Genomic DNA, 22,749 nt, shown 5'->3' on the forward strand with positions numbered 1-22,749 from the left:
GCAGAACTCATGCGTCTCGCACGCTGGTTCTTGCCATCGCCCTTTGGGAAGGGAGTCCTCTTGCTGGGCATTTTTGCCCCAGCAGGGACCCTGGCATAGCAGCGAGCCATCATATGGCCGCGCTTGCCGCATTTAAAACAGACCACGTCTGCATTGCCCAACTCCATAGGAGTGGCATCTGTCCTCTCGGCCGACGGCTTATACCAAGCTGTCGCCGAGGCACTGTTGTAGGATTGCTCCTCAACTAAGGCAATTTGGATTGCCTCTTCCATCGTCGACGGCACCTTTCTGAAAAGGGCCTGTCGCGATGGGCCATGCCGTAGTCCGTTCATAAACGTGGGCACCTTAATGTGCTCCGGAATCGGACCTACGGTTATGGATGCGGACAGCGAGCGCATCTCTTGCACATACTCTTGCAGAGATCGCTTCGCCTGTCGCGCCCCAAAGAAGCGCGCCTGAAGCAACACTTCGTTGTTCGGCGGCTGGTACATGGCGCGAATCTTATCCTTAAAGATCGCCCATGAGGGGAACGCTTTTCTGTCCGCCATAAGCGCCGAGTAAGCCCACTCTGAGGCCTTACCGCGCAGATGCGACATAGCGTACGACACCATCCGGCTGTCGTCCTCGATGAGCTGGGCGACACCACATTGCTCCACGGCTAAAAGCCAGTGGACAATCGTGTGCGCCGCAGTTCCATCGAACTTGGGCGGGTCCATCCGAATGGGCCTCGGCTGATGCGGCCGGGCAGAGAGCATCTCAACAGTCCTGTTGAGAGCCTCGCTCCGAGCCTGCTCATGCCTCAGCTCATCCTGAGTCTGAGTGACGGACTCCGCCGCAGCATGGCTCTGTGCCTCGGACGCGGCCCTCCGCTGTCCGAGCACAAATGCCTCAAACTGCTCCAACTGAGCAACATGTTGCTCAGGAGGACTACCCAGGAGCCTGGCCAGGGCTTGTTCACCAAGTCCCTGCGCCATTAGCCCTGCCACCTCCCGATGATGTTCGGAGAGGTGGGGAAAATGAGCCCAATCAATGTTGAGGCTCATCCTCACGTACACACGCAGAGATGCGGGTCGTGGGAAGGATTTCAAGTGCTACCAAGTGTAGGCGGGCACGTCGTAATGCGGCCACGCTCTACTTAGCACACACCCTAGCACAGCGAGGAAGCGGTTTGCACCTGCTTCTCTTGCGTGCAGTGAGGTAGTTGTGGTGGGCGCGCAAGCGACCTCACCCAACACACTAAGAACTCTGGTGAAGTGACGTCACGGGAGCGGTAATCCGTCTCCTCGTGCGCACTTACCAAGTAGGTAGTAAATTTCAGACTGATTTATATTTAATAGAATTAAATACAAATACCTATTTTTACCAATTAAAATGATATCTCTATAGATATCATTTAATATGTATTGCGAGCGTATCTTTATAGATACCTCGCGTAACTGATGACGCTAGCCGTCATCATGGATGACGCTGGGCGTCATCCCTCCTAATGTGAATGCACCCATGTGCATCACATCCACAAGGGTTGGTCACAAATGTGCACCACACCCGAGTGTTGGGTCTAATTACCATTAATTAGTAATTGACCATCCCCTTAAGTACCAAATGTACTTAATGGGAACTGTGTAACATTAGGGCAACTTTAGCCCGTTACAGTAATTCTGCACGTCTGTGATAAATTTGTTGAGCATTGTCTTTGCGTGGTACAATTTCCAGCGAATTTTGATGGGCAAAGGCTGAACAAAAGCGCAATGGTTTATTTGAAGATCATACTGCACAAATTGCAACAAGAATGCGAGTGGTTGGGCGACAAATTAGTGCTTGACAAAAAGTAGATTTTCAATCCAAGATAAAATAAAGCCCTCTGCGCACTGCAAAGAAGGTGGAGTTATCGAAAGACTTCGCAATCGCCATGGCAGAGGTGCTGGGTAGGCAATGCAAACATTTCGTTGGGATTATTGTCATTGTCATTAAGAGTTAGGACAATCTGAAGCGAGCGGACAAGCTTATTCGTCATTTTGCTCTCGACGCTTCAAGTGATCGTCGGAATACTTAAGGACATTAATAAGAGCATATTTTGCAAGATCGGCAGGATTATTTTCCATCATACATACCATCCAAAATTGTCGGCATAAGGAACATTCAGCTGCGGAGGAAGAGCGAAATCGACTCTTCTCCCCACATTAATTGCCTATGGCTAAGGCTATAATCTCCTCTGTACGTGTACCTCCTGCTCTTACAAGCCATTTATTTGACTTATTGGTCTTTATTGTATTGCAAGATTCTTGAGGCACAACTCGGGAAGTACGTCGATGGGTTACGAAGCGACTCGCTCGTTGTCGGATTATGGAGCGGGGAGCTGGAGTTGCGTGATTTGAGGCTTAAGCCTCACGCACTAGCCGAGCTACAGCTTCCTGTGACCGTAGCCAGTGGCACTGTGGCCCGCGTCGTAGTGCGCGTGCCGTGGAACCAATTAGGAAGTGCTAGCGTGGCAATCTCGCTCGAAGGTATATCAGCTCTTGTCGTACCGAATACAGAGCGGCCTAGTCCAGTCGAGCTGCTACAAGCAAAGCAAAATCAACTAGAAAGGCGCGAATTAATACGACAACACCGTCGTTTTACTGCACGTGTCGCATCAGAGCATAGCCCAAAGAAGCAGCAAGAGCAGAAAACAACCGAAGATGAAGGCACATTTGTCTCAAGATTGACAGCTCGGATCGTGGCAAATCTACAAGTCACGCTACACGACGTGCATTTGCGATATGAAGACGTTATTGCGAATCCTGAGACACCATTTGCGTGTGGAATTCTTTTAAAACGGTTCCGTTTCTATACGACGGATGAAGAAGGCACGGAAGCGTTTGTAGGACAAATAATTGGAATCAATGGGATTACGTACAAGAAAGCTGAACTCACTCACTGTGGACTCTATTGGGATCGATTAGATCAAAAGAATGCAAGACTGGAGACACAAGACAAGATTCCAGAGATTCTGATTGAAATGCTGAGTGAAAAGGAGAGAGATCAACGACGGTGGGTCGTACGACCATTTTCTGTCGTAGTGCAGCTCACAAAGAATGAAAGTACGAATTACTCGACAGTGGCCAAGTATACAGTCGATGCCCACATTGGGGCATTACAAGGACATTTGACACGTGACCAGTATCAAGATGGAGTGTTTCTACGACGTGTGTTTGTAAGCCGACAGGCCGTCGAAGCCCATTTTATAATGGCCAGAGGCCGGCCATTCCACCCACCTCATGCTCGTCCTCGCGAGTGGTGGGATTACGCCACTCGCCTTGTGCTTGAAAACATTCAACGTAGAGCATCTGAGAATCCAACAAGAGCAAAGAATCGAATTGTTTACTGTCGCAAAATGCGTTGGTCTTCTATACATCAGGCCGTGCTGGAGCAACGATTATATTTCGATGCTTTTCGCACAGAAATACGTCATGGCTCTGCATTGGATTCATCAACTCGAGAAGGTAAAATAAAGCTACGTTATGAAGAAATTTATCCACTCGATGTCATTTTGCAATTGCGGGATGCTGCCCAAGACGTGGAAGAACGACAAGAGGCGAAGGCTGAGACCACGAAGGATGTGTCAGATCAAGCTGGAGGAGGATCTTGGTACTCCTATTTCTTTGGAGATCCAGAAAATGAAGCACAAGACGAAGACAATGTACTGTCAGCGGAAGGTCGCAATGATTTGCGTGAGGCGTATGATGATGCTTTGGAGAAAGCTAGTAGTGCTCATCAAGTGCCTATGGGATGCAATTTAATGTCGATAAATGTTGATTTTACGAAGGGTACGCTGGCTTTATATCAGTCCAATACGCACACGAGCCCATTTGTAACTGGGATGCTCCAAGGCTCGTTGACTGTAAATCTCCAGCCAGAAAATGAGTGGGATACGCAACTTTGTGTTCAAAAGTTTAATGTTATTAACGGATTAGCGCAAGACGCGCGCTTTCGCTTGTTTTGTAACCCATCGACGTCAACTACTGACTCAACGACTTCTTGTGTAAGCATAGACTACAGCCGTCGAACGATCACCAATGCGACTCATTCACAGACCGACAATGACGTGGAAGCAATTTACAAGCTTCATGTTTGCTCGCAGCCGATTCAAATGCTCATTGATCCGTCCTTTGTCCTGTTCTTGCAGGCATTTTTTGTAAGCCTATTGCCAGAGAGAGAACTTGAAAAAGTGTGGAACTTTGCAACATCATCTGTCGCCGATTGGATATTTGCTGACGACACAGAAGCTGCAGAAGTGAAGGCAGAGAAAAAGGCTCAGGAAGCTGAATTGTTGCATTCTTTAGAAAGAGTGCAAGGTCGAGCTATATACGATGTAATCATTGACGTGGAGGCTCCTGTCGTGGTCTTGCCTGAAGACACAAGCGACCTCGCAGGCGCAGTTGTGGTTGTGGATCTAGGCAAATTTCGATTCTGCAACGACGATAAAGGGACTGTGGTAGATCCACGAGCTGACAAGTCATGGGCAGGTGACGAACGTTTATACTGGCGGCTTTCAATGACCCAGATCCATGTCTTACTTGGACGTCAAGAACAGTTGATACATTGGACAAATGAGGAATATCGATCATTGTTTAAAATTGTCGAAGACTTATCTATCGAGTTGGCGCTCGATACTCGTGTATCCACTTCCCTTGTTCGACTGCCGTCTCGGGGCCTCAATCGTACAATTAAGTCACGACCACACGTAGGTGTCCACGCTGACATACCTAACATTGTGATTTCTATGGCTGAAGAGCAACTCGTGGCTTTGTGTCAAATATATTCTTCAGTTATCACACAAGCCGCCAAAGTAAAGCATTTTGTATCGATAGAAAGTCAACGAAGCTCTGAGAATAGTGACATACGTTTGAGCGAACCAAATTATCGCACTGACGAAAACCCAAGGTCTATAGTTTGCATACCACCAGTGGAAGAAAAGTTTGTGTTTGAAATACAATTTTTTCTTGGATGTGTCGAGCTAAATTTGCGCGAGTCCATTGAAAAAGAAGCATTTCTTATACGAGCATCGGATTCGTCTTGTATATTTCGAAAGTATACAAGTCATGAAACATTTAATGCACGACTGAAGGCGCTTGTAATGGAAGATCGGCTCCACTCATCCGATTCACATTATTTTCATCTTATATCAACGGGAACTTGCGAGAAGGAGACGCCGTGCTTAATTTCTATTGACATTGTCACGTTCTTTCGAGAATCCACAGAAGATTATCCCGTTACTCAACTCGAAGCAGATGTGCAGTTTAGTGTGCTTCATGTCCAGTGGAATCCGTCTTCGATGGCCTTGCTTTATCGTATCTTTTCAACATCTACGTCTGCTCTTGAAACTAATAAGCGTCGTGATAATCCCGCGCTACTTCCTTCTAAACAATTAATGCCGGACAAGGGTGCTGTAAAAATATCAAAAGAAAGTGTTGCTGATCTATGTACATTGCGAGCACGAGGTCATCCTGCTATTGTAATACGGGCTTCGCTTGTACAGTTTAGTGTCACGCTTAACAAAGACCAACTCAATCGGCAGCTCGCACGTCTTGAAATGACAAATGCTGCTATCGAATACAAACATTACGAGGCAAACAAAGGTCAAGACGCATTTGAATTGACAGGATATGTGGGCAATTTCACAGGCACTGATTTAAGTACATCAAAACATCCACTTTACTTGACGCTGCTTGGCTTAGATGAAAACGAAGCCTGTTATTCTATGGCTTCGGAGAATCAAGTCAAGGCTCTTGTAAGTTTTGAGTATGTCAGTGACACGGTTGTGAGTGAAAAAAGCTCGCTTCACTTATCATTTCTACCCATTCGCGGTGTGTATTTCCATCAACAAATTCTAGAACTTGTGGATTTTGTGCTGGAAGGCGTCCTTGGTGCGATTGTAAGTCAAACTTTGATAAATGCAACGCAGCTTTTACTACGAAAAGACGAGGCCATTGTTGTTTTCAATTTAAGCATGGAGAAGCCTACACTGATTTTTCCATTAAACTTGCAAAATGCACCTCATGTCAAAGTCACTGCAAACAACTTACGACTAGTACATTTTCCATCCAGTGTGGCTCATTACGAAAGACCATCAGAAGTTAAACATATTTATCACAGCCGAGAGATACTTAATACCTTGAATCGCAAATTGGAGGCTCATAATGACGATGTTTTCTTACGCGTTGACTGTAAGGAACTTTTTCTTGAACAAGTTCAAATTTATTGCACAAGTCCTAGGACAAAGTCCTCCAAAGAAGGACTGGCGTATGAAAAACTCATGCCGAATCCAGCGGACCTGAAAATAAGTATCGAGGATCTATCGTCATCCACCATCTCGCTCGAAGATTCCGGCAAAACCTTTCTCCCGCGACTAAGTATTAATTCGGTACTTCCTCCTTTAGCAATTCATCTTTCACGCACTAGTTATCTTGGAATTGTGGCGTTGCTAATTGAAAATTTTGGTGCTGATGCGCTCCAAAATGATTCATCGATCCCATTAGAGAGTAAGCATAGTACAAAGCTTCGATCACGTCGCCCTGCTGTGATGTATACATATCTTCAACCAGATGCAGAGCAAACCACATTTCAAGTGCGATTTGTGATGAATAAGGTCCAGATTTTGCTTTCTCAAGACGCCACAATAGACGCAAGGTCTTTGCCGCTATCCGCTTGTGATCAGATGCGGCATTCAGATGGATTTGCTGACGTTGTCGCGACCGACTTTTCTCTCGTGTTCGATAACAATTACGATGCGAATCCTAGTTTAGCAATTGATCTGGGCGCCTTTTGTGCTCGAGATCTCGTTGGACAATACAGTGAACAATGCGGCATCTTATTGGAATCGTCTGAGCCACTGGCAATTCGTTACACGTGGAATTACACTGCGTTAACAGGAGAATTGAAGTTATACTTGTCAAAGGTATTGGGGACGGTAAATCCGGTTCCATTGCTTTCAGCTATTGATTTTTTTACCCTCCCGTCAAGTTTAGATCGATTGGAAAAGCATAGTATTAGCTCAACAGATCATATGCTGCCATCTAATGCTCAAGAAAAACCGCAGTCATTATTAGCGCAACAACGCGAGAGTATTTCTGATATTTTACGGGACGGAAAGGATCCTGAAGTGACGATGACAGTCCGTATAGTGGCAAAGCGAATGGGTTTGGCTCTACCGCGCGATGCCTATAATCTCGAAAGTCCACGAGTGGTTTTTACAGGGGATTTTACCACTGAGTATATATGGAGGCCACAGCCAGAAAAGAGCAATGAAGCCAACGATTTGAACATTCAAAGCAGCATAATATTTGATGCAAAAAACATGGAAATGGTGCTGGAAAACGCTCACCGGCTTGGCTGTTGCGTCGCATCGCCGTCGCGGAATGGACAATGGAACGTAATTGATGTAGCGCCACTGATTCAAATATTTGAACCAAGTTCGTTACATTTGGAAATCAATGATCTTTTTCCGCATGCAGATCAGCGTCAGCAAATTGTGGCGTTGAGTCTTACTCCGATTGAAGTCTTTGTCTCGTATGAGGACGCCTGTATGGCAATTGAGACGTTCGAGTCGATGAATCAATCAATTCAACATTATAGACAACGTATCACATGTTTTGTGCACGAGTCATGCGCTGAAAGACCTATAGATCAATCTTTAGCCCGATTGCTCCCATTGTCGAAGGGTGAAACGACAAAGGTCAGGAACCAGATCGAAATTCATCAATACTTTACGTGTGAGCTGCCATCCGTGAGTCTCACGCTGGTGAATGACTGCGATGGGTGTGATATGGGCCTAGTACAGCTACAAATTGAGCGCTGTCATGGATTTTTAAATGTTACGCACACAGATGGAGCAAACACGATACGTGAAGGTTCTGCTGGCTTCAGTACCATGAATCAATATGCGACCACCGCGTTATCTGGAGGAGGGCAACTAATCGTGGTTATTTCACACTTTAATCCAGAGACCCGTGACTGGCATCCAATGTGCACAGAGTGGGCTCTTGATGCATCTGTTCAAGGATCTCTTGCGAGCGAAAAGGAGCTGCACGTAATCCTGACGGCATCACATGCTCTTAATCTAACGATCACGCACGAATTATTAGAAGTCGCTGCATCAGTAGGAGGCGCGTGGAAGCGTCGAGCAGCTTTGCTTGGAGATAATGCTGGAAGCCGAGATGACGAGATTGAGCGGCGTAAATTGGCACCGTGTGTCATTCGAAACGAGACGGGGCTACCTCTAATCTTTTGGCTTACAAATGGGACGTTTACAACGAAACCGCTGGTTGTGTCGACGGGTAAGTTGGCCGATGTCCGTTACATTCATGCCTTAGGTCGAGGCCGTGGAGTTGTGCGACGCTATGCATCAGGAGATCGAGAAGCGGCGGATTTACGACTTTGTCTTCAGCTTATGGACTTGAAACTTAAAACTCCGCGCTTTGAAGCAGTAGAAAGCTTGGTTATTGAGCAATTAGGTATTCGTACATTTCCCTTGGTGGATATGAAGAGACAACGCACGAATTTCAAACTAAGTTTGTCAGCTCAATTAATTGAAGGGCGGATCTTGCTTGTCGTTTCGTCACCAATCAAGCTTGTAAACCGTTTGACAACGGGCCGTGCTGTGGCGCTTCTAGTGAACGATCCGACGTGGCAATCGCCAGTGGAAATTGGAATACTGCGACCAAATCAAGAATCTGCTGTGCCAGTGTTGCTATCTCTTGCGTCAGAGGTTCGTGTGCGGCCTGCGGAGAATGAAGTTGCGTATTCTTGGAGCGCTCCGATACCTGTTCAAACACGATCTGTTGCTGAATTAAAAGTCGAAGCAGCCGTCTCGTCACCTGCACGAAAACATGATGGCAGTGAGAATCGGACAGCCGTGTATTGTGTCGCAATGTCGATTGAGAGCAAAGGTGACATGCGTACTGTAGCATTTGCGGAACCAATCGTACTTGTGAATAAACTTCCCGTTCCAGTGACGTTTCGTGTCCAGTCAGCGTACAGCTCTGCATACGGAACAAGTGATAGCCCATCCCAATTGGAAATGATTGCGGTTGGCGCAAAGACGAGCATTTGGTGGACAGACTTAGCCAAGCGCCCGCTGTTTCAGCTTGAAGTGAAAGGATGTACAATGCCTTCAAAATGGCTCGAGCTCGCTCCTCAGGGCACTGCAAATGGAGCTGTTTTATCGATTCAGCTTTTGCGTGTAGTCGATAAACGCCCCTTTAAACTTCTCGTTCGTGTAATTGGTGGCACTGAATGTATGGCACGCCCAGTGCGTGTGGAGATATTGGCTGACGTTTGGATAATCAATCGGTCGGGCTTAGATCTCGTCTATGGTACTGCAGCAGATAGTGAAGCTTATCTTCCGCCTCGTGCAGCGCGTGCTCAAGTAGGCAATGCTCAAATCTGTGCCTACTCCAGTGGCAATAGCGACAAGGTGCCAATGCTACGCATTGGCTTTCGAGGTTGCAATTGGTCGACTCGCTTTGAAGCTGACCCGAGAAAATTAAGTTGGCAGGACGAATGTATTTCACTACGGTCGGCCGGTGGTAGTGCTACTTCACGTGGGGTTTTCTATGAATTAGGCGTTTCTGCCGACTACGCGACACGGCATTTTGGCTCCGTCACGACGCTTGTGAGCGTTTTTCCTCGTTATCTGGTCGTGAATCGCTCGTTGCACACATTGTTGCTTCTTGAAGCACCATCTCGTCAATTAGAGGGCATTCAAGACTCGAGAAATGAAAATGCGGCGGATCATATTCTTGGCTCGGGGGATTGGTATGCGCTCTACTGGATCGGAGGAACGCGTGCTCCGTTGCGTGCCTCGATAGTGCCACATGAAAATGCATCCGAGTCGTTTTGTTCCGACGGCTACGACTGGACTGCTCCCTTTGCAGTTGACCGAGTAGCCATGACAAGTTTACTGGTCCCACCACGTTCTAGTGGACGTGGTGTAAACTTAGACGTTGCAGTAAAGCGAGGTAATTTCTCTCAAGCAACATTCGTCGTCGTCGTGACTGACACAAGTCCGAAAGTGATGCCATCAAGACTCGAGCAAACACGCTCGATATGCAACGATGCGAGAGTTACAACAAGAGACTGGCAGACAATTAGCGTCCATGCTCAAATAGCAAGTGTCATTGTCACATTGACGGACAAAAAACAAGGCAATGCTGGCCGGTTTGAAAGTGAGTCGGTTGCACGGATCACATTGACGCGGATTGGCTTGGAAGCGTCATGGGCGCTTCAATTTACGGCTGTCAAAGTAAATTTGATGGGGCTACAAGTTGAGGACCTATTGCCCAAATCCAAGAATCGGATTGTGTTTAGACCGCTTGACCAAGAAAGTGGATTATATGCAGATCAGTCGTTTCTCGAACTAACGTATTTAGAACGGCCACACGCAAAATACACGTGGGTAGAGCGTGTTCACTTGCAACTGCAGAACGCTAAAATTTCAACGTCTATGAGCTTTATCGATCGAGTGAATAAACTGCAGAAAGAGACGTGGGCCCATTTCCAACATAAATCATTAGTGTCTGCTTTTCCAAGCGAAGAAGAGACGGAACTGGAAAGTGACGACGAAGATTTGCTCACATATTTTGTGCCGCCAAAGGATGAAGACCAAGAAGGGGCAGTAGACTTGACAGCCATGACGGGACGGAAAGTATACATTGCATCTGGAGAAATCTCTCCCGTGCGTGTCATTGTGAGCTTTACACGGGATAAAAGTAACTCGAGTCAACGCGAAGGGTTCTGGCTGTCCAATCTTAAGCTTCAGATTGATAATGCTTGTGTGACGCTAGAAGGCTATCGCGTGTCGCATGCGCTAGCGACGCAGGAATCTCTAGGAGCAGCAATTGTGCGTTTTTACGAACAAGTCGTCAAATCTCAAGCGCTTCATCTTATTGATTCAATTCAAGTGACGTCGCTTGTGACGAGCATGGTAACTGGAGGCGTTACGTCCCTTGTGTCGACGCTGCGGGGAAAAGCAGACCCGGCGGCAGCTGCTGGTGCCTTAGCTCCTGGATTATTAACATCTAGTGTGAATGAAAATACGTCTTTTGGTGCTCCTTTCAAGTATGAGCGTCTGTCCAATAACGACATTATGCAAAAACATTCGCAAGCTTTTAGTGCTTGTCGAAGCAGCGCGCTGTTTCTGCGTCAAGTGCGGCATTTAGTCTACGATTGGGATGCTAATCACACGGGTCTGGAGGCTCGTGGCTGCGTTGTTCTTGCTCTCATCAACAATTCGCGCCAGTCGTTAGTGGTCAATACACAGCTTAATGATGGTGCGTCGCTGCGTGTGCTCCCGATTGGACGACGAAGTTTAGCTGGCGTCTTGGAGACAACAACGGAACGTAGCACTGCAGCAGTGAATAGCACAGATACGTGGCGACCCGATCGTGCGCTTGTTGTAATCGCGTATGGCTATACGCCGACACTGCTAACGTCGGGTGATGTTTACTTCACCGTGCATTCAAACGCTTGCAATGTGTACGCTACCCGCAAGACTGCTCGACTGAAGGCTAATCGAGGCTTCACGGCCACTTTTACGCTGCAAGAGACGCAAAGCTGGTGGGCTGCGAACGTTGTAATAATTGGAGATGACTTGCGAGCGAATGAAAGTAGGAATCGCAACTCACAAACGCACTGTATTGGTCCTTCGAGTGATCAGGACAATGGAAAACGTGACGAGGAGTACGAAATTAAGTTCACACAGGCGTCTTTGGGTCTTGTGGCCAAGCAGAGCGGACAATTGGTGATTGTGCGTGAGTGTATACCATCGAGTGCAGCGGAAGCAACAGGACGAATTGTGGCTGGTGACTGCATTGTGGCTGTGAACGGCGTTACAGTGACTAATACGTCCCAATTTAAGTCCCTTGTGAGCAAGTTGCCGCGACCAATTGTGCTCCGTTTTCGCTCAACAGGACTCCAACACGACGCTGCCTTCGATCTTTTTGGCGAATTTAAAGAGAATGCAGCCAATCTTTTTGGTGATTAAAAAAGCGGCACGGACAGTGGAAGCCAACTAGAGAGATCCTTGTAATGTGTGGCCATTTGACTTTTCACGCTCTTTCAAGCAACAAGATACAAAACGGCTCTTATTTCAACCGTCAGCATCGTTCATATTTTGTTGCGCATAAAGCAAATTCAAATTCGATGCTGAAAGCGAAATCATTTTTCGTAATTGGCAAAGCAATGCCATTTTTATCGCGATGGGATTCTTTCGAAAATTACCAACTTTTCCGTGGAGTTTTTTTAAACAATCGTTGAGGACATCGTTTGGTCTCACATTGTCGTTCCTCTGGGCATGAAGAAGCATATGAGAATCATAGCATGTAGTGTAGACAGCGCGTGTTTTCGGGTATGCAAGGAAATTCCATTTATGATTAAATGGAAATACCAAAAAGATAGCAGATAACATAGAGCATCATTTTAACTTATTGAATACGCATTATAATATTGCAACAAATTTCTTAATAAATGCCTTTCTTGTTCGCTTGACAAAAAAATCGCCGCCGAAATAAAACGTGGAAGAAATGACAAATTGCCAAACCACAATAACTCATTGAGTTTGTATTCACTCAATCATCAATGATTGCATTCTGAGATAGGCTTACGAAGCAATACAAACTGGAGTGGCACATTTATGTTAGCCACTTGAATTAACAAGCCACGTCATCATTACAAGAGTGACACAATGGCGGTCATGTCCAAGTCCAGCGCAGCGTCAGGCGCGGTATCAATCGCTTCTATTGTACGATACTGGCTAAATTCGTCTGATGGGCAATTGCGTCTAGATTTCTTAATGCTCTTGCGTTTTAGGTCGCGCTGGCGATCGCAATCCGCAAACATGGACAGGAGAAGGCAAATGCTGCTTTGTCACGTGACTCGGAATTTATGACAAAAAAGCAAGGCAGTCGCCAGAAAGTGGCCATTGATCGAAAATTCTATTATCGTTTTTTGCGTCTTTTTAAAGTCATTGTGCCGGGACCCTTTACAGCCGAGATTGGGTTTGCTGCCCTTGTGGCATGTATGCTCGTCGCGCGCACGTCGTTTGATATTGTGCTTCTCCACGCTTTCACAGCTGTTGAAAAAGCCATTATTTCACGCTCTCAGACGGAATTTATGGTCCATCTTCGACGTTTCGTGGCCATTATGCTGCCCATGAGCTGCGTTAATAGCCTGCTAAAATACGGTCACACGGAGCTATGTCTACGCTTTCGAACGAGACTCACGCAGCACTTGTACGGGCAGTACGTCAAAGGGTTTGTGTACTACAAAGTATCGAATCTTGACAACCGCATTTCGAATGCCGATCAGCTCCTTACGGTGGACGTCGAGCGATTTAGCAACTCGGTTGCAGACTTGTACTCCAACATGTCGAAACCAATCTTAGACATTGCAATATACGCAATAAAGTTGTCGTCGACCATTGGTGTGGAAGGTCCAATTGTGATGCTCAGTTACTTGCTCGCCTCTGGGTTTTTTCTTACGTACTTGCGGCAACCAACGAGTCAGTTTACCATTGTGGAACAGCAAATGGAAGGCACGTTTCGTTACATGAACTCAAGACTTATTACGCACAGCGAAGAAATTGCTTTTTATAATGGCAATGTACGAGAGAAGCGCATTCTCGAACAGTCGTTTCATCGACTTATAAACTTGGTCCGGAGTTCGCAGCAATTCCGATTTTCTTTGAGTGTCATTGATAACGTTGTGGCAAAGTATTTGGCTACCCTAGTGGGTTGCGCGGTGCTGGCGAGACCATATATGGACATATCGAACAAGCGATTGGGGAACTCGTCGTACGCAGATCGAATGGAAGACTATTTCCGATCGGGAAAGATGTTGCTCAAAATGTCTGAAGCCATGGGTCGTCTTGTGCTCTCAGGACGTGAATTGACACGTCTGGCAGGATTTACGGCTCGTATTACGGAGATGATGGATGTGCTGACGGATTTAGACGAAGGCAAGTATCAGCGTACGATGCTACAAGGTCGAGAGGAGGATACGTTGGAAGAGTCTAAAACGCAGACGATTTCTGCGGAATCCTTGGGATTGTATCCGAATAAGGGCGACATTTGCTATCGTGACTATGTGATTCAATTTGAACATGTACCTCTTGTGACCCCAAATGGCGACGTACTGGTGCCCTCGCTTGACATAAAGGTTAAATCGGGTATGAATGTTGTTGTTGCTGGACCGAACGGTTGTGGCAAAAGCTCGCTATTTCGTATTCTCGGGGAATTGTGGCCGCTATTTGGTGGAACATTGACAAAACCAGAGCGCAATGGATTGTTTTACATCCCACAGCGCCCCTACTTGACGCTAGGCACTCTCCGCGACCAGATTGTGTACCCCCATTCGCTCAAAGATATGCAAGTTTCTGGAAAGACAGACGACGACTTGATGGTCTTTTTGGAAAAGGTGCAGCTTGGACACCTTGTCGAGCGTGAAGGCGGTTGGGACATTATTCGCGATTGGGCAGACGTGCTGTCAGGTGGGGAGAAGCAGCGTGTGGCTATGGCTCGCCTGTTTTACCACAAACCACAGTTTGCGATCCTGGACGAGTGCACGTCAGCTGTAAGTGTCGACGTTGAAGGCGCGATGTATAGCTATTGCCGCGAGCAGAACATCACGCTTTTCACAGTGTCGCATAGGAAGTCGTTGTGGATACACCACGAATATGTACTTCGAGTACGTACCGTGGCTTTTTATGATATATTATCGTATGTCACGAATGCTAATTATTTTTGTTTGTTGCTTCATTATAGTTCGACGGTCGTGGCCACTACGAGTTCAAAAAAATAAATGAGGCCGATGAAGCGTTTGGATCGTAATGCAATCGGTAGATTAATTCGATGAGTGAGGACAATTCTCGCCTTGCATTGAAAGCTACAATCCAAAAAAGTCTGGTTGGAAGCCACCATGTAGTGGACACTGGTGCATGTAAGAATACATACGTTTGATTATATTAATTCATATCAACTTTGATTTTAAAAATTACCTCGTCACGTAAGTCAGACCTTTTAGTTTTAATTAGTGAGCCGTCAAGATAAATTTGGAGAATCGGTATAAAACACACACCCTTTTTGGTGTAGCCACGCATACCTTTTGGTCTAGCCACACTACAAAAAAGAGCACTAAGATTCGCCTGTTATAAGCATTTCTGCAAAGTTGGTAGAAGTAACGCAAAGTTCATCCTTAGCTTGACCTCCAAAGACTAACTAAGATGCATACCCTTATCGCTTAGTTCCAGCTCAACTTCTCCCTCGTGCTCGAATTTCTGCCCTTTCTTTTCGCTCTTCCCAATTAGGCACGTCGTAATGCGGCCACGCTCTACTTAGACACACACCCTAGCACAGCGAGGAAGCAGTTTAACCAGCTTCTCTTGCGTGCAGTGAGGTAGTTGTGGTGGGCGCGTTAGCGGCCTCACCCAACGCACTAAGTACTTTAGTATAGTGGGTAATCCGGCTCCTCGTGCGCACTTACCAAGTAATAAGTAGTTTTCAGGCTGATTTATATTAAATCGCATTAAATATAAATACCTATTTTTACCAATAAAAATTCCATCTCTATTGATAACACTTAATATGTATTGCGAGCGTATCTTTCAAGATAACTCGCGTAACGGATGACGCTAGGCGTCGTCCCTTCTAATGTGAATGCACCTATGTGCATCACATCCCCAAGGGCTGTTTACAAATGTGAACCACACCCGAGTGCTGGCTCTAAAACCTATAATTAAGTAACTGATCACCCCCTTAAGTACACCAAGTGTACTTAACGGGGACTGTGTAACATAGGGCAACTTTAGCCCGTTACACTTCCCCCCTCTCAAAGAACGAATTTACATCTTAAATTCGTCAAAGAGGAGCGAGGAACTGCGAGCAGCTTTACGCGCCGCTAGTTCACTCAATCACTCTAGCGACCTGTGTTTCCATACACGGCGCCAAAGATGCCACCCAAAAGGGGCCACATTGGTGGGTCGTCTGCGAAGACGCCCACTCAACCTCACACTAAGCGCACGCGCCGCTTTAAATCGCCGGCCGCGTCCAATGCCTTGGTCGAAACGCCGACAGCTACTGCTGCTGTCGCCTGAATGAAAGGATCCATCTCACTCTAACAGTGAGGATATTGATCCGTCGCTCATTGTCGACTATAATGAGTCGATACCGTTGCCGTCACCTCATAGTAGTGATGCGGACAACGAGCTCACGAGGAAGGATGATGGCACGTTATTGCCCATCCAAAATTCTCTCATTGCTCACAACATGGAGACAGCAACATTTATGAATAATGTTTCGTCGTCTGAGCTGGGCAGCGACCATTGCTGAGAGCGCTGCCCATAAAGGCGCAGCTGCTTCTCCGTTGGGGAAAATCACAACGCCTTATGCTCAGACCATAATCCGTAATGGTTCTGACATAGAGGATTCCGTGCCTAAAGCTCCGCCGACGGCAAGTGAACGTGCTCAGTCGCTGTCACAAGCCTGTCGTTTTGAACGTGGCTATGTGACGGGTGGTATATTACCGATTCCTCTTAATTTAAATGGCCTCGTTTAAACTGGCCAAGAGCGTCAGTCTTATAGCGCGCTCTTCTAGAAGCTCATAAATATTATGACCTTTAAATTATGAAAGGCTCAGGGAACATCGCTAATGCGTATCTTTCCGATACCGGTCGTGTTGCGTTTAATGAAACGCCCGACCAATACGAGGCGGAATTCCTCCGCCGCATTCATCCGTATTCCGATGCGATGAAACAGCGGTCGCAACGAATTATTTCCACCCGAAAGAAATCATAGGCGGTACAGAAACCCTGTTTCTTCTCACAACGCTGCTTCTGCATGTCCATTTGAGACTAGCGAAGAGGCCTCAGCTGGTGCTCCTTTTCAAAGGCAGCCACCAAGCCGGATACATCAATACGTAGGGTATCGATCAGTTCCCAAGAGTCGAAACTCTTCGAGTACCCTTTCCATTGGACGAGGATCTGATACCTTTGCCTCACGGAGCGGTAGGCAAGCAACCTTCCAACAAGGAAGCGTTGATTCCCATCCATATCCATCAGTGCCCGATAGGATTGGCGATCTCGCCCACCTGCTCGCGGCTGCCTTATCAGTCACAGGCTCAAAAGCTGCTGAACGACGTATTGCGGATCTCGGGGGTGAAGTCTCGCGACTGACCTCGGATCTTGTTGATGTCCGAGCGAAGGCTCGTCAGGGTTAGGAACGCCTGAAGACTCAGTTGGACCTTTTTGAGAGGATAATGCTGAGGGATCCGCGTTACTCGCGTGATGTCCCTCGCTCTCCAAGTCCTTTCGTGTGGTGGGAGGCGTCGGTCCGATAGCTTTTCACCTTCACCATCCCTCTCACCCGAACGACGCTCAACTCACAGTCGGCGTCACGATCGGTCTCCTTAGACGGATGGGGTATGCGACCTCATTTGGGTCTACATACCGTTTTAGATGACCACGTAAAAAAAGGGGTGCGCCTTCATGTACAGGGGAAGGGTGAGCCTATAATTTAGGTCTCCAGCCCCTTCTCCAATGTAAAGGGCCCAATGAAAAGCGGCAACAACTTCGTAGTACCTCCAGGTAGTACAGAAATTGTATTTTTAATAGGTTAGCAGTACTTATTAGTCCCTTTTCACTTACTCTAATGCGTTCATTTTTTTGCGACCATTTCAATAACGGGGCACTACGACTTGTACTGCTTCAGTACAAGTCCACTTCGCACTGCTTCAGTTGCGAGTGGTGCCTTACGTTATTTCACGTACACTAGTGCGTGCAGAGGAAGACTTCTCTTTAAGGTAACTAGCTTAAGAAGGGTATATTGAAATCTGTATTAATATAATTAAGTATCTCTTCTTTCTATCTGTTAAGTCTAACTTAATTATAACTAATACGAAACATGCAACAGAATTCTTATCTTATTTGTCTCTCTTTTTTGTTTATCTCTACAGCTGATTAGTTTGCGAAATAATAGATATAATGGTCTATACCTATTTATGGATAAGAATTCTGAACATTACTATATAAAGTAATATTCTCCATATATGATCTACCTTTTAGATAATATATTAATTCACAACCTTTAAGAGTTAACTTCATGTAGCGATACACCCCGTTACATCACCCCTCCCTTAAACGACAATCACTCTGACTGTCATTGGATGAAGTGGTCCCTATGTGACCACTTAATTTTAAAATGATGTTGATTGGTCAGAACCATCATCTTCAATTCCATCGCATGAAGAATAAACTCATGCGGGGTGATGATAGTGCTGCGCCTTCGGCTGCGGTTCGTGCAGCCGCGGGTGACGCACTGTTATCTCTTGCGGCAGACGTTCCGTCTGCCGTGGTATCTTTCACTCGCACAACACTAGATGTTGCGAGTCCACGTGGTGATTCACCACGTGAATACGACCCCTCTTCGGAGGTTGACTACGAATGCGAGTCGGACGAAATGGACGACTCGGGGAGGAATAGAACAGTCGCCTGATAGACGTCAGGAGGCTGCCTATGAGCCTTCGAATGAGAGGGCTCATTCTGATAGACGAGTAAATAGTCTTTTTCGATCCGACGATGAGGATGATCCCTAATCGGCCGTTCCGTCTCCCGTACGGTCATCTGCACTTGTTTCTGGGCAAGGTGATGACGATGGCGTAAGCCATCGTAATAAAAGTTCTTGTGGTACCCCTGCTTCAGTGGGTACCACTCAGGGGAGTGAAGACAGTAAAATGTCTCATCTCGCCCCTGAGAAGAAGCCGTGGCTTTTGCCAGAACGTCTAATCAATAGCTTGTCTGAAGAAACTACTCCTCACAACAAATATCCTTTATTTATTGCGACAAAGCTACATGGCCTTGAACCCAGCGCGAAGAACTTTCGGGCTGAGAAGATTTTTATCTCGATGCCTTTCTTAAGCATCGCTGGTTTAGTGGCAACAATAAGCGAGATAAAGTATCGCTTATGCAAGCCTGGAGCGCGTTCATTCGCAATGTCAATGACATTGGACGCGAGGCCTGGTTTCAAAAACTTAACGCGAATCGCGTTAAGTTTGAGAAACGAACTCCAAACGGTGCAAAGTATAAATTGCATCGGTTGTCACGTGAGGCTGGGCTTTCATGTCTCGGGTGGGGTGATCCCTCTACGCGTTGTGTCGACAACACGAAACGAGCGAAATGGGATGTTTACTTCCTTTCTTCGCCCTGGGGAAGGGCTCGCATCTCTATTGACATGCGTGATGCGATTGAGGTTTTGCAATCAATTTACAAGCACCAGGCGCGTGTTTTCCGATGGGCCTTCTGAACCATCGGGTGGGTCTCCTCATACTGACGGACGAGGCCCTCAACGTCAGCAACCAGCTGGGAACGAGATTCCCAGCTGTCATGTTAAGGTGGATAACCACGCCAGCGAACAAGATAACTCGTTCGCTGCCCCTTCACATCAAAGTGGTTCTGGATACGTTCCACAAGGAAACGTCCGTCGGAATCTACCAATGGATGTGGTGGAGGAGGGAAAATTAGCTCCGAATCGTATGTCGGATCTAATGTCAAGGATCGAAAAATTGGTCACTTCCTCCATGATTTGGAGGAGGGACTTGACTACGAGCGCGGCAAGCGTCGCTCGTTGAAGCAGACGGTGCAGGCTCACCATATTGAGCGGTTGGGAGACCGTTCGAAGAGTGCGTACTCCATGTTGGAGTACGAACGAAAATATCATGCTGTTCGCGATGAGATGATGTCGTCAGTCATTGTAGTTTCGAGGATATTCGGAACCGGCATGAGAAACTTCAGGTTCAACATGAGAATCTGGATCACGATCACACGAATCTTTTGGAGATTCTTGAAAAGGGTGGTGAAATCCGTCCTCGGAAGAAGCCACGTACTGATGGTACGGGCGGAGCCGTACACAATAGAATTGCCACGTAGGATGCGAACGCATCCTACGATTTACGTTGGTCGGCTCCGCCCGTACCATCCGTACGGACCGGAACCCATGAATCTAAGCCTCGTTGAGGAGGGAGAAGGAGAAGTTATCGCTTAGCGACTGGGACTCGTGTCACCGTTCCTAAATTTCCGTTGAAGTTAGGTATTAAGTTTCTGGACTTTGACAGTGTGTAACGCTGTTTCTTCCTTGATTTGGATTCGAGATATGATCTCATTCTTGGTATGGCCTGGCTTGAATACCATGAGTCATGGATAGATTGGAGGTCTAAGACCTTAAATGCAACGCGCCATGTTTCTAGCAAAGCTTTAGAAGTCATGACCCACCTTTGCAAAGCAACAAAAGTGCTATTTGCGCGACTCACTGACCGAATATGTCAGTGTGCTAGACATTGGAATGTCTAAAATAATGAAGTAAAATGTTAAAAAACACTAGGGGGTACGTACTCCGTCGAGTACCACTCGTTCCAGTTACGAATTTTCAGTACAAAATTAATTTTTTCAAAATCACTGAATGCTGAAAGCAATATAGGCCTAGGGCGAGTCATCAAGGGTTTAATATCCTGGAGTGGCACATCTAAGTCCACCGAACGTGGTGGGCCGAGGTGGAACCATACTGAGTGTCTGTTGTGATACTATTGGCAAGTTGCCAGGGCATTTCGGGTCAAACCCCTCTGATGCACGTGAAGTGACACGTTAACAATCACTGGACAAGAATTTTGAGTTACACAACTCCTCGTCGAATGTCGGATTGGACATCAACTCTGGTCAAATGTTAAGAAACTTAAATCTTGGAAGTCCCGGCCTCTAAAAGGCGTATCGTCTCGACTTCGAGACAGCAGAGACGCGAAGCGTCTATAACGCCAGAAAGTGATATGAGCGAGCAGTTGCATACGCTTGCAAATGGTGTACCGGTAGCATCGAAGGAGAATTTAGCCTTGAAGCAATCCCTTCGTTACATGCTGTTTTAGAGCTAGACGAAATGTCTATTGATGAGTGTGGCCGAGCCTCAAGAGCTGGCGACTTGTCTGAGATGGTGATTAATCGACCAAACATTTAGTCAAAATCATCATCTCTTCTGGATGAAGCCGTCCGGGAGAACATAAAAAGCTGTACATTGTGCGCGGAGTGGGCCATCGGTCATTACAGATCCCATCGATTCATTCTATTGTTGAGGAATTTCAAGAAAGGGTTTGTACCAACCCACCATCGGTTTTACCTCCAGATAGAGGTGTCCGTCTTGAAATCGACTTGGTTCCTGGAACCAATACTGTGTTACCCGCACAGTGGCCTTTAACAAAAGAACAGTGTGACGTCGTTGACGATTCCTTCCGTGCCAAGCTCATAGAACTTTCGCGCTGAGGAAGATGGTATGGTACGCGAGAATAAATCTTCACTTCATCACCGAAATTTTGTGTCAAAAAGTCAAATGGTGAATGGCGCATTATACATGCTTTTAATAAGCTTAATGCTGCCACTATACCAGCACAAACCCCCATACCTCGAAAGGATGTTCTCCAGAACAATATGGTGGGAATCGCGATGTACAGTGCCCTTGACTTAATCGATGGTCATTACCAACTGCTCATGCGAGCTAACGATATCCCGCTTACAGCAATTAGCACCCCAAGCGGTATGCTATGGGAATGGTTCGTTGTGCCGCAAGGGCTCTCCAACGCCCCGGCTCCATTTAAATGTCTAGTGGCGCAACTTTTCCACCCTTATCTAGTTTCTAGCTATACGCAGACTTATTTTAATGACATTTTTGTCCATAATCGTGCGGAGCAAGGTCGGCCGGATGTGGAAAAAATTCACATCGACCATTTGCTAGTAGTGCTCTACAAATAAATTGTGTGCCAATGCATCTAAACGCATTTTTGGCGCAGAAGAAATTCCCGTTTTAGAGTGCTTCATTGGGAAGCGAGGCCTTAAAGCGAATCCCGCTAAGGTAAGAACCATAGTTGGTTGACCGGTTCCTAACAATTAAAATGATTTAAGTAGGTGGTTGGGCCTCGCCACCTACTTGCACAAATATAGCGAAAATTGCGCTGATATGGCTAGGCCATTATTTAATCTCCTTATAAAGATGTTGGACTATCACCGAAAGTGATGCTATTGAAGCAATTAAGGATAGTCTTATCCATGCCACGATTCTTGCTCTGCGAAACCTAAATGCGGCTAAGTCGCCCCATCTCTCTCAGAAAATGGCTCGATGGCTTTAATTTTTTGCCGAATACAATTTTGAAGTGGAATATAAGCCTGGCAAGCAGAATACTTTGGCTGTGCGGTATCACGCAGGCTGGATTATGCGCTCTCTCATTTAACGACTATAACGTCACCTATAACTGAATTAATTTGTTCGGCTTACGTCAAGGATGACCAGTGCGCAGCTCTGCTGCGAGCTCTTAAGAGCACTGAGTCGGACATTAAATTGTCGGCAAATGCGTGCGAGCTTACATCGATTTTTTATCGACAACGGCATGTTGCTTAATTACACAGATGCTGCATATACTCTGCGCATCGTTGTTCCTCAGGATGAGGATTTAACGTTTCGAATCCTCTATGAGGCACATAATACTGTTGTTAGTGGTCATCTCGTTAGAGGAAGAAGCTATGGCTCCGTGAGCTAGATTTATTTGTGATTCAAAGATTTACAAAAGGGTATGCACATACGTTCGCACATGCGAAACTTGCCAACGGGTCAAAAACTCGGCTGACGCTGCTGCGCCACTGGCCAGTCTACCCGAACCCACAGGGTGTTGAGAGTCCATAGGAATGAATTT

The 22,749-nt window shown here is 46.5% G+C and overlaps 3 protein-coding genes across 3 annotated transcripts; all 3 read left to right on the forward strand.

The window, feature by feature from the left end:
- Window positions 1-1,748: 1,748 nt before the first annotated feature.
- CCR75_008347 (uncharacterized protein) lies at window positions 1,749-2,053 on the forward strand (the record flags this gene model as incomplete). Its single annotated transcript, XM_067966400.1, is given in 3 exon segments — window positions 1,749-1,828; window positions 1,858-1,963; window positions 1,979-2,053. The coding sequence occupies 3 exon segments, from the start codon at window positions 1,749-1,751 to the stop codon at window positions 2,051-2,053; spliced, it is 261 nt and encodes an 86-aa protein (XP_067819223.1).
- An 81-nt stretch (window positions 2,054-2,134) lies between these two features.
- CCR75_008346 (uncharacterized protein) lies at window positions 2,135-12,022 on the forward strand (the record flags this gene model as incomplete). The annotated part of the gene is made up of 2 exons (XM_067966399.1): window positions 2,135-2,214; window positions 2,279-12,022. The coding sequence occupies exons 1-2, from the start codon at window positions 2,191-2,193 to the stop codon at window positions 12,020-12,022; spliced, it is 9,768 nt and encodes a 3,255-aa protein (XP_067819222.1). The 5' UTR covers window positions 2,135-2,190.
- A 699-nt stretch (window positions 12,023-12,721) lies between these two features.
- CCR75_008345 (uncharacterized protein) lies at window positions 12,722-15,027 on the forward strand (the record flags this gene model as incomplete). The annotated part of the gene is made up of 3 exons (XM_067966398.1): window positions 12,722-12,778; window positions 12,847-14,721; window positions 14,799-15,027. The coding sequence occupies 3 exons, from the start codon at window positions 12,722-12,724 to the stop codon at window positions 14,862-14,864; spliced, it is 1,998 nt and encodes a 665-aa protein (XP_067819221.1). The 3' UTR covers window positions 14,865-15,027.
- Between the last annotated feature and the right edge of the window lie 7,722 nt (window positions 15,028-22,749).

This window comes from Bremia lactucae, linkage group LG15, assembly GCF_004359215.1.
Source record: "Bremia lactucae strain SF5 linkage group LG15, whole genome shotgun sequence".
Classification (NCBI taxonomy): Eukaryota; Oomycota; class Peronosporomycetes; order Peronosporales; family Peronosporaceae; genus Bremia; species Bremia lactucae.